The sequence below is a fragment of the Hemiscyllium ocellatum genome, chromosome 28 (assembly GCF_020745735.1).
Source record: "Hemiscyllium ocellatum isolate sHemOce1 chromosome 28, sHemOce1.pat.X.cur, whole genome shotgun sequence".
NCBI lineage: Eukaryota > Metazoa > Chordata > Chondrichthyes > Orectolobiformes > Hemiscylliidae > Hemiscyllium > Hemiscyllium ocellatum.
In genome coordinates this window covers 3,520,818-3,532,960 of record NC_083428.1, presented here as the reverse complement: position 1 = coordinate 3,532,960, position 12,143 = coordinate 3,520,818, and the positions used below count along the sequence as shown (strand labels likewise).

At 45.6% G+C, this 12,143-nt stretch overlaps 1 protein-coding gene across 2 annotated transcripts in view; it reads left to right on the top strand.

The window, feature by feature from the left end:
* Positions 1-821: 821 nt before the first annotated feature.
* The window catches only part of ano8b (anoctamin 8b), a 121,087-nt gene continuing 109,765 nt past the window's right edge, over positions 822-12,143 (top strand). For both annotated transcript variants that reach the window (XM_060846363.1, XM_060846362.1), the window contains exon 1: positions 822-981. In XM_060846363.1, the coding sequence (XP_060702346.1) occupies positions 870-981 (112 nt within the window). In that variant the 5' untranslated portion in view covers positions 822-869. The remainder of the gene's footprint in view (positions 982-12,143) is intronic.

The window sequence follows — 12,143 nt, the reverse complement described above, 5'->3', positions numbered from 1 at the left end:
ATGGGGAAAAGGCAGGAGATTGGCACTGGGTAATATAATTGGTGTAGACACAATGGGCTGAATGGCCTCCTTCTGCACTGTAACAATTCTGTTATCCAGTTGAGGCAGAAGTGCAGACAGACCCTCAGTTTAATGTCTCATCCAACAAGAAACATGGCCAGGAGTTCAGCTATCCCTCAGGACTGCACTGGGTCAGCAGAGCCACACAGGCAGGTATCAGGAATGGCTCTTGTCCCCACAGCTGTCAGACTCAAGAAAGAACCAACAGGGAGAGAGCCCTTGGGGAAAGGTTCAGTAACTACAGGAAAAACCTGTGAAACTGGTGCATGGCACATACTATAATGTACCTCAAACAGAGCTCCTGAAAACACCAGTATGCTCAATTTAAATTTTCCTGTTTATTTACCCTTCTGCATGTGTGATGGGAGTTCAAAATCAGCCCAGACTCCCTCGTAATGTGTGTTCTCATGGACTTCCCCCTCATCTTCCACTATTCTCTCTCACTCCGCCACTCCGTCCTCTCAAACCCCTCATTAACCATCTCTCTCTCTCTCACTCATTGTTTCTGGTTCGGGCGGGGATACAAAGCGGATGATTAATCCGTCGGTGCGTTTTGCTTTCATCTGTTAACCTTGCTGTTTCTCTGTGGTGTGTGTGTGTGTGTAAAGAGAGAGAGAGTGTGTGTGAGAGAGAGTCTTTCGGGTGTTTTGTTCATCAGTCGCAGACAATTGCACAAAGCGTTCAAAAAAGGGGAGGTGTGGAGCTAGGGCTGGGGAGGAGGTGGGGTGAGGGGGGAATGTCCATCCCCAGAGGAACCACAGCAGACAGAGCGGATCAAGAGCCCCTGGCCCCCATGTGAACAGCAGGAGATGCCGGTTCCCAGCAAAGGCAGAGAGGACACCGAGCCGGAGCGGAGCCCTCAGCCGGCCAAGGAGATGGGAGAGGCGCCTGACAACCGGACCAGCACCGCTGGGGTCCTGGGTAAGTGAGGCATTAAAACACCCCCTCCCCAGAGAGAGGGGAGGGGTGGGGAAGGGAAGAGAATACATTCACATTGAGAGGAGGGAGATGTGTTGCTTAATGCTTCCTTTCTTTAAAAAAAAGCGTATAAATAATGCATAATAATGAATTAAATCCTCTCCTCCCTCCACCCAACGGAGGGACAAGACATTCTGGGTCGAGGTGGAACCAATACGCGATGCAGCAGCTGGTTAAAGGGGACACTGTATGCGCCCCCGATGACCCATCTTCTATGGGATCTTTCTGTGCATGCTGGGAGGTTCTGCAGGAGAGACGAATGGTTGTAATTGTGTTTTATTTTGTGTGTGTGCCCAGCCTTTGGGAGCATGTTTGACATTATGTATCTGTAGCTGAAGCAGTGCACAGGTCGGTTCTGCTGGGATTTGGGGGCAGCTGATTCACAGGATGATCTAAAAAGCTGCAGGATGCATGGGGAAGTACAGGACACTGCATTCCCTCTGTATTTACTGGAGTGTTTAGCCTTGAGTCTGGCAGAGCTGCTGGATTGTGAAGGACACACGTTTGTTCAGCAGAGGCTGTCGCAGAATTTGTCAAGATGCAGATGAAACTCTTGTCGCTTGTGAGGCCTGGTCCACTCAAATGCAGCTTTCCCTCTCCCCCTCTCTCTCCCTCTCCGTCTCTCTCTCTCTCTATCATAAATCTTGCTCCTCTGCAGACTGTAAACTTGCCTCCCACTCCTGTTTAAGTCTGGATTCACTGGTTCCTGCTCTCAATGTCAGCCCAAGTCCAGTGATTGTCTCTCCTTTCGTTCCCTTGCAGCCAGCAATTCCATCTTCACTCCAGCAATTATAACACAATCCAGTCTGCCCCTGTCTGATGGACTAACTCTCACATTTAGAGTGATGAGAGGGGAATCTGAATGAAAGGTATAAAATTGAAACAGGGCTGGCCAGACTAGATATGGGGAAAATATTTCCCCTGGTTTTAGAGTGTAGACATAGTTTCAGGATACACACTAGGTCAGTTATAAATGAGATGTGGAAAAATGTTTTCACTCAAGGGATAATAAACTTGTGGAATTGTCCACCATAGAATGTTGATGAAATCACTTCACAGAGGCCAGTATCCCATCACCACGTCACCCTTTAGAGTGTCCTTGGCACTGATCCAGCTCCCTTATTATTCCTGATGAAGGGCTTATGCTCGAAACGTCGAATTCTCTATTCCTGAGATGCTGCCTAACCTGCTGTGCTTTGACCAGCAACACATTTGCAGCTGTGATCTCCAGCATCTGCAGACCTCATTTTTTACCCCAGCTCCCTTAGAGCCAGCTCTCAGAGTGAACAGAACCTCTGATACTCCTGTTTATAGCTGTCAGCCAGGGCTCCCTGATTGGACCATATCAACAGCCCCAATCAGGGAACTCAGATTCTGTGAGATCAACCTGGCTGACCTCATTACAATCACCACATCCCTGCCCCCTGATTCTGAAGGCACAGGCCAGTTCCTTTTTTTCCCCTTGCGCTTCCTGGGGTGGTTGAGGTACCACCCGACTCTGCCTCGGATCTGGACGGTGTGTAACACACATTAGCTCACCTCTTGCGCCCGGAGTGTCTCATAGAGTCATCGAGTCATAAAGATGTATAGCGCGGAAACAGACCCTTCGGTCCAACCCGTCCATGCCGACCAGATATCCCAACCCAATCTAGTCCCACCTGCCAGCACCTGGCCCATATCCCTCCAAACCCTTCCTATTCATATACAAATCCAAATGCCTCTTAAATGTTGCAATTGTACCAGCCTCCACCACTTCCTCTGGCAGCTCATTCCATACACGTGCCACCCTTTGTGTGAAAAAGTTGCCCCTTAGGTCTCTTTTAAATCTTTCCCCTCTCACCCTAAACCTATGCCCTCTAGTTCTGGAATCCCCGATCCCAGGGAAAAGACTTTGTCTATTTATCCTATCTATGCCCCTCATAATTTTGTAAACCTCTATAAGGTCACCCCTCAGCCTCCGACACTCCAGGGAAAACAGCCCCAGTCTGTTCAGCCTCTCCCTGTAGCTCAAATCCTCCAACTCTGGCAACATCCTTGTAAATCTTTTCTGAACCCTTTCAAGTTTCACAACATCTTTCCGATAGGAAGGAGACCAAAATTGCTTGCAATTTTCCAACAGTGGCCTAACCAATGTCATGTACAGCCACAACACGACCTCCCCGAAATTCATTCTCCTCTTCAGGCAACAAAGGCATTGAGGCAGCAATATCCTTGTGTCCATCTCCAATTCCGAGATACCTTCAATGCTGGACTGAGGGAGAACTCTCGGGTTCAGGAACGGTCGGAAAGGCTGTCGAGGGGCCAGGCATGTTTTGCTCCCGCACCGTCTGTGAGTTTGCAGCTTTCATATGGTCCAGGTGCTTGGTCCGGACCATCTCACCGACTCGAATTTTATACATCTCTGGACCTGGCCTCACATCGACCATGCTCCATACCCTTGCAGAGCCATTCCTGTGGTTCCTACACCATGAAGTGAACTGCCTCTCTTGCTTACAGGAGTCTTGTGTCCAGTGTTGGCATTCCTGACATTATTTCACCCTCCCTCCCGATCCAGGAAGAATAGATTTAACTTTAGCACCTCTGCTAGAGCTATGCCTGTAGTTGCATGAGGGGTGGTCCTATAATCAAACAGGAACCAGGACAGTTTGGTATCGAGTGATGCTGTAGCCTGTTTCTTTAAGCCTGCCTTCAAAGTTTAGACTGGATGACGGATGGTATGGAGCTGTTCTTGTATGGCAAATACCATTCCACATTAGGAAATACCCAATTTCCTGGCTGGTAAATGATGGCCCAGTATTAGTGACCAGCACTTCCAAGAGTCTGTCTGTTGCAAAAGATGCACAGAGTTTTTTATCGTCATCTCCATGTTTGACGAATGGACTTTGTCCTGAAGAAGCGTTATACCCGAAATGCTGACTTCTCCACTGCCTGATGCTATCTGGCTTGTTGTGTTCTTCCAGCCTCCTGTTTATCTACTGTGTATGTCCAACCATTTGGGGTGTGCACCCAAAATGACTAAGAATATTGAGCCCATGAAGGGAGCTGTACACCTGACATGGAACCAAGTCCAGGGTTTACCTGGCCATTCCTGTGAATGTGGGGGAGTGATTTTTGTCCTTGTTGGCACTCTGGGCACTGCCCCACCATTGCAGTTGTGTTGGTATCCAATCCAGGCCACCAGACACAATATCTCACCAACATAGTCATAGAGATGTACAGCATGGAAACAGACCCTTCAGTCCATCCTGTCCATGCCAACCAGATATCCCAACCCAATTTAGTCCCACCTGCCAGCACCCAGCCCATATCCCTCCAAAACCTTTCTATTCATATACCCATCTAGGCGCCTTTTAAATGTTGCAATTGATCTAGCCTCAGGCAGCTCATTCCATACATGTACCACCCTCTGCATGAAAAAGTTGCCCATTAGGTCTCTTTTATATCTTCCCCCTCTCACCCTAAACCTGTGCCCTCTAGTTCTGGACTCCCCCATGCCAGGGAAAAGACTTGGTCTATTTATCCAATCCATGGCCCTCATGATTTTAAAAACCTCTATAAGGTCACCCCTTAGCCTCTGACGCTCCAGGGAAAGAAGTCCTAGCCTATTCAGCCTCTCCCTGTACCTCAAATCCTCCAAGCCTGGCAACATCCTTGCAAGTCTTTTCTTAACCCTTTCAAGTTTCACAACATCTTTCCGATAGGAAGGAGACCAGAATTGCATGCATCCAACAGTGGCCTAACCAATGTCCTTTTCAGCTGCAACATGACCTCCCAACCCCTGTACTCAATACTCTGACCAATAAAGGAAAGCATACCAAATGCCTTCTTCACTATCCTATCTACCTGCGACTCCACTTTCAAGGAGCTATGAACCTGCACTCCAAGGTCTCTTTGTTCAGCAACACTCCCCAGGACCTTGCTATTAACTGTATAATTCCTGCTAAGGTTTGCTTTCCCAAAATGCAGCACCTCACATTTATCTGAATTAAACTCCATCTGCCACTTCTCAGCCTGTTGGCCCATCTCATCAAGATCCCATTGTAATCTGAGGTAACCTTCTTTGTTACACCTCCAATTTTGGTGTCATATGCAAATTTACTGGCTAATTCTTATGCAAGATGGCACATGCTTTGGAAACAATTCAGTGAAGGTCCACTTGGCTGATTCCTGGAATCGAGAGGTTTGTTTTATGAGGAAAAGTGGAGAAGACAGGAATTCGAGGATTGAGAGGTGATCTTGTTGAAACACATAAGATTGAGAAGGGGCTTGACAGAGTGGCTGTGAAGAGGTTAATTTAAAATAAGACGTAGGAGCAGAATTAACAGGATTTCAAAATAATGGGGTTTCTGCTTTAAGATGGAAGTGAGGAGGAATTTCTTCTTTAGAATTATTAATCTTTGAAATTCTCTTCCCCAAAGACCACTGGTGACTGGGAGTTGAATATATTCAAGGCTGAGTTAGAGAGTTTCTTCAGTTGGGCAAAAGTGAGGAGCAGATGCTGGAAACCAGAGTTTAGATCAGAGTGGTGCAGGAAAAGTACAGCAGGTCAGGCAGCATCCAAGGAGCAGGAAAATCGGCGTTTCGGGCAAAGGCCTTTCATCAGAAGCTTCTTCAGTTGACGAGGGAGTAGACAAGAAAGTGGAGCTGAGGCGATTGCTGGATCTGTGATGAACTTAGTGAATGAACGGTAAAATCACCATTGTCCCACTGGGCTGGACTGTAACTATCGAGAGAGAGGCATGACTGCTGTTGGTTTAACCTGAGGGTCACCATGCCTCAGCTGAGGGGAGAGGTTCAGAAGGAGAGTCCTTCATAATAACCTCAGCCAGTGCAGGAATTGAACCCACGCTGCTGGCGTCACTCTGTGCTGTAAACCAGCCATCCAGCTAACCAGCCAGCCATGGCAGGTTAGGATCAATGGGTTGAATGGTCCACTCCTGCTCCTCATTTATATGTTTTGTGTGTGAGGCTAACTGGAATGAGTGGTTCAGAGCAGGAAGAAAGGGATTGGAAAATTCCAGTGAACAATTTTATTATTATTAGTGAGTAGGTTCATAATATAATCAAAGGAGCTGTTGAAATGTTAGATTTTCTCTCAAGGGGGCGGCAGTAATGGTTTAATTGTAAAGAGGTAGGAGCCCACTTGGAATAAACGAGTTCTGTTCTGAGTACCACTCCTCAGGAGGGAAATGCTTGCGTTGGCAAGGGACAGCAACTCTGCCAGTCCTGCAAGGGTTAATTTCTGGGGTCAGGCTGTACAAACTGGATCCTCCAGCTGTAACACTCCCTGCCACCCAATAATGTGGGATGTTAGCCAAAGCAGAACAAACCCATCCTGACTTGGCAAATGAGGCCATTCCTTCAGTGTCACTGAGTCATAATCCTGGAATTCCTTCCCTAATTTAGTTATAAATCACACAACACCAGGTTATAGTCCAACGGGTTTATTTGGAAGCACTAGCTTTCAGAGCGCCGCTCCTTCATCAGGTGTTTGTGGAGCAGGATCATAAGTCACATAATTTATAGCAAAGATCACACTGTCATGCAACTGAAATGATATATTGAACAAACCTAGATTGTTGTTAAGTCTTTCATCTTTTAGAATGAGTTGCAGGTTTCGGTTCATGAATATGTAAATCCCAGAACTTCTTTTAAGTCACGTTCTCGAGATAACTTAATGGTGATAGGATGTTGCCAGGGTTGGAGGGTTTGAGCAATAGGGAGAGGCTGAACAGGCTGGGACTGTTTTCCCTGGAGCGTCGGAGGCTGAGGGGTGACCTTATAGAAGTTTATAAAAACCTGATGGGCATGAATAGGATAAATAGACAAAATCTTTTCCCTTGCGTCGGGGAGTCCAGAACTAGAGGTTTAGGGTGAGAGGGGAAAGATATAAAAGGGACCTAAGGGGTAACATTTTCACGTACAAAGGGTGGTGCGTGTATGGAATGAGCTGAGGAAGTGGTGGAGGCTGGTACAATTACAACATTTAAAAGGCATCTGGGTGGATATATGAATAGGAAGGTTTTGGAGGGATATGGGCCAAGCACTGGCAAATGGGACTAGATTAAGTTAGGATATCTGATCGGCATGGATGAGTTGGACCAAAGGGTCTGTTTCCGTGCTGTACGTCTCTGTGACTGTCTGACTATCTCAGCTCAGACAGTGCCTTAAAGGTGTGAGGTTTAAGTCTGTCTGTATCTTCATTTAAGTCAGACTGGTTCTATTTCCAAAGCTGAATTTACAAAATATTACATGGATTGACTGTCTGCATTGACTGCCTGCAGATTGTGCATTTTTTGAGCAAAATAGAATGCATAATTTTTAACTTTGTCCACCACAGTCCAATACTGGCTCCTCCACACCATCCCTAACTTAGATATGGTTCTTAAGACTGAAGGGATCAAAGAGTCTGGGATGGGGGTTGGGGGAAAGCATAATAGATGGTGGAACAAGTTAAAAGGGCCAAATGGCCTCCAGCTGCTCCTATTATTTAACAGCACTACAGGTTCACTCACAGCATGTGGACCACAGCAGTTCAAGGAGGCAGCTCACTCCACCTTCTCAAGGGCAGCTAGGGACGGGCAGTAAATACAGACCCAGGACAGTGACACCCACATCCCATGAATGAATTGAAATGCAGAGAGCAGGAGAAGTGTCTGGAACTCTCTCCCTGATGATGTTGGGGGCAATTTGAGTTTTGGGCCATTTGATTTCTGTCAGGGAGGAGTTTGGGGGAATATGGAAGCAGAGATGGAAGAACAGAGAAAAGCTGTAGATCAGGAATGATCTGATTTAATGGTCAGGCTTTAGGCTGCATGCCCATGAGTGAGGGTGAGAGCTGGGTCCAGTGATCACCATCCAGTGCCTATGTTGGAAAGGACAAGTGTAGTCTGTGTCAGACAGCACGGCACGGGCCAGGGCTCAGGTCTGGGACAGGGAGGAGAGATCAGGTGCAGAGACAGGTGTGGCTGCACAGGGTTAGGGCAGAGGTGACTGGACTGATGATAAATCTGACAGCCTGAAGTCTCCAAACAAACAGACCAAAGCAGATCAAGACCAATGCACAAATTGATCAAAGAAATCGAACAATTGTCAACAAATATAAATGAATCAATTTGGAGCAGGAGAAGGCCACTCAGCCCTTCAAGCCTGCTCTGCCCTTCAATATGGTCAGGGCAGGTCTGAGTACATTGCCATTCACCCGTGATAATCATCATCCCAGAAGCATTGAAGGTGTTACCTACAGACATAGTTAATTCTTGACCACACAGGGCTCAGTCTTTGAGTATGTTTAAGGTCGAGATTGATGGATTTCTGACTCGGAGTGGGGTACGGGGTATTGGGGGATGGGGTGGGTAATCGACTTTGAAGTGGTCGATCAGCCAATGATCATATTGAAAGGCAAGGAAGGCGCGATGGGCTGAATGGCCTGCTCCTGTTTGTATGTTCCTAACATTTTACTCCCAGGTTATCAAGAGTTACATACACACATTGACACAGATATAGACAAGCACATGCACACAGCTACACACACATGCACAGATACCCATAGACAGGTTCAGACACATTGACATTAATACAGACAGACAAAGAAACACATATACTGGCACACGTAAAGGTCAAGTCAGCATAGTTCTACTGAGTGTGGGAGAGAGAGAGAGATAACTGATGGTGGTTTAACCTGAGGGTCCCCAGGCCTCAGGAGAGGGGAGAGGATGAGAAAGGGAATCTGTCAGTAACTGCAGCTAGTGTGGTAAGTTGAGCCTGCACTGTCCCCCTCACTCTGCATCCGAAGCCAATTGGGGATATGTGCACACCAATATAGGGACACAGATACACACATGTGCTGAGATAGACACACAAGCTAAGACAAACAAATATGCAGATACATAGATACTTGAAGATATCACATGCATACACATATACACACACTATGACAAATGAACATGCACACAGATGGATATACACACACACAAGTGTACACTCACTTGTGCATGCAGTTACATACATGCAAACATACATAAAGATGGGCTTAAGGACACACACACCACAAAGGCATATAAACAGCTCATACATAGACATGGTCTCACAGTCACCTACATGCTGATCCACATGTGCTTACACATGTTGCATATACAGGCAAACATATGTGGGTGAGACTCACACACAAACAAATGCAAGACCCCAGGGTGCTATTCCCTTCCAGACCAGGGGGTAGTGTCCTATTTGCCCCCTTTACAGCTCCCCCTCTGGAGGTGGCTTTCATGGAGTGTCAGCTGTTCTGAGGGGATCCGGCCTGCGAAATGGTCCAGGGCATGTTGTGATTGGGAAATATTCCAGTTCATAATGGGATTGGGGAACAGGAAGTACCAGTAAGTTTGGAAAATGCAGTTGACTCGAGCAGTCGCTCAACTCTATTTAACTAAAATACTAATTAATTAAACAGCCACTTCCTTCTGAGTAAATAATATGCCTGCTCATTTGTTTTGACTTCACAGAATGATCAGTTAAAGGGGTATTATCAACAGCTCAGAATATCTTCTCAAGACAATTTTCTTCTATCTAAAACTCCACTGCTGTGTTGCCACAGAAACCGTATATCGTCACAAAAATACCATTTGCTTTAACAAATATTTATTGAATTTGGTACAATATTTGCAAAAGTCGTGCATGTTAATGCTTTTCCACACAGTCCCGAGAACTCCCGCTATTCTTTTAAATGGAATGTCAAGCTCCCTCTCAATTGTCCCCTTCAAACGCTCCAGGGTAGAGACAGCATGGGGTTAGCTATAGCAAAAAGCTCCCTTTACTCTGTAAACAAAAAATAAAGCTTCTTTTACTCTCTTGAAATGAAAGTAAAGCTTCCTCAACAAACATCCAAGGTCAGATGAAACAGTGTCTTTGCAACCTTGACTGAATGCTAACTGTTGTCTTTCCTTGAAGCACCAGTGAAACGTTCGTCACATACCAACTGACCTGTCACCTCTCCCAGTGGAGTTACCAACATTTTGATGAATCAGCAAGAAGTAATTGTGACGCTGCTGAATCCTCACTTTCCCCATATATTGTTTACGTCAGGAGTAACACCAAACTCCTCCAGGCTGTTCCACTCCCTTCAGAATAGGATGTCGCCCCAATTCTACTGAGTACTAGAATTTGCCACGTATCACATTGCCCTGCGTTTGAGAGGTCAGAAGATCAACTTGATTCTGGTGTGGTGTGGTGTGTGTGTGTGTGTGTGTGTGTGTGTGTGTGTGTGTGTGTGTGTGTGTGTGTGTGTGTGTGTGTGTGTGTGTGTGTGTGGTGTCGTGTCAGCGTGTGTGTAAAGTATGTGTGTGTATATAATGTGCTTGTGTGAGTGTATGTAGTGTCAGTGTGCATGTAAAGTGTGTGTGTATATAATATGTTTGTGTGTGTAGTGTCAGTGTGTGTGTATATAATGTGTTTGTGTGAGTGTATGTAGTGTCAGTGTGTGTGTAAAGTGTGTGTGTATATAATGTGTTTGTGTGAGTGTATGTAGTGTCAGTGTGTGTGTAAAGTGTGTGTGTGTATAATGTGTGTGTGTGTGTATGTAGTGTCAGTGTGTGTGTAAAGTGTGTGTGTGTATAATGTGTGTGTGTGTAGTGTCAGTGTGTGTGTAAAGTGTGTGTGTGTATAATGTGTTTGTGTGTGTGTGTAGTGTCAGTGTGTGTGTATAAAGTGTCTGTGTGTATATAATGTGTTTGTGTGAGTGTATGTAGTGTCAGTGTGTGTGTATATAATGTGTTTGTGTGTTTGTGTAGTGTCAGTGTGTGTGTGTATATAATGTGTTTGTGTAGTGTCAGTGTGTGTGTAAAGTGTGTGTGTGTATATAATGTGTGTGTGTGAGTGTATGTAGTGTGTGTGTGTGTGTGTGTGAGTGTGTGTAGTGTCAGTGTATGTGTGTGTGTTTGTGAAGCGACCTCTGTTCAGTGTCTTTCTAACCCTCCCTCAGAATGAGCCAGGCTGAAGCTGTTGTGGGGAATCAGTCCAATGGGACAGTGCCCAGGAGTTTGTGTCTTTTAGGGAGGGAGGGAGCAGGCAGGGGAAATTTTCTGAAAGACCTGTTTAAATATTCACTAGAATCAATATTATAGTGAAGAGCTTCAGATGAAAACATTCTGTGTCCCTCAAGAGTCTTTCAAATCGGATATTAAACTGAGGTCCCGCCTGAGCTGGAATCATCTCCTTGAAAAGGAGCTTCAGCCCATTGAGTGAGTATCACCAAAATACTACTCTCAAATGGGCAAAAAGGATCCCATGACCCATATTCAAAACTGAATGAGGGGCTTTCTCTGATGTGCTGACAATATTTTTCCCACAACCAAGACCAAAAATACACTGTCTGGTGATGATGGCATTGTTGCTTGTGAGAGCTAGCTGTGCACAAGTTGGCTGCTGCTGTGACGACAGGAAATAGAAATTGAAAAGTGGATCGTTGGCTGTAAAGAGCTTTGCTACATCCTGAGATAGTTAGTGACTGTGAGGGTCAGGGATAGGCACATTGCCAGTGAAGCATAGGCACTAGACCCAACTGCTTCATACTTCCTGGGAATAGTGAGAGCTAACATTTCCTACGGCTCTTCCCAATGTGAGACATAGTTCTGAGGAGAAGCTCGCATTGTGTGATCGTGTGTGTGTGTGTGTGTGTGTGTGTGTGTGTGTGTGTGTGTGTGTGTGTGTGTGTGTGTTTAATTTAAAACAAATTCTACCTGGTGGAAGCAAAATTAAGAGTAATGTTAAGAGGGAACCAAATATATAACAACAGCTTGTATTTAGGTGGCACCTTTTAAAGTTGTGAAACATCCCAAGGCATCACAGGAACGCAATCCGACAAAATTTAACATGAGTTACATTGGAGATGTTAGGTCAAGTGACAATCCCTTTCTTGATTGAGGAATGTCTTTAAGGAACATCTTAAATGAAGAAACCGAGATGGTGATACTGAGAAGATTCAGGAAAGGAATTCCAGAACTTATGGACCAGGCAGCTGAGACTAGGCTGCTAGCTGTAGAAAGATTAAAATTGGGGATGTATGAGAAGTTGGAATTAGAAAAATGCAGAGATTTTAAAGTGTTGTTGTACTT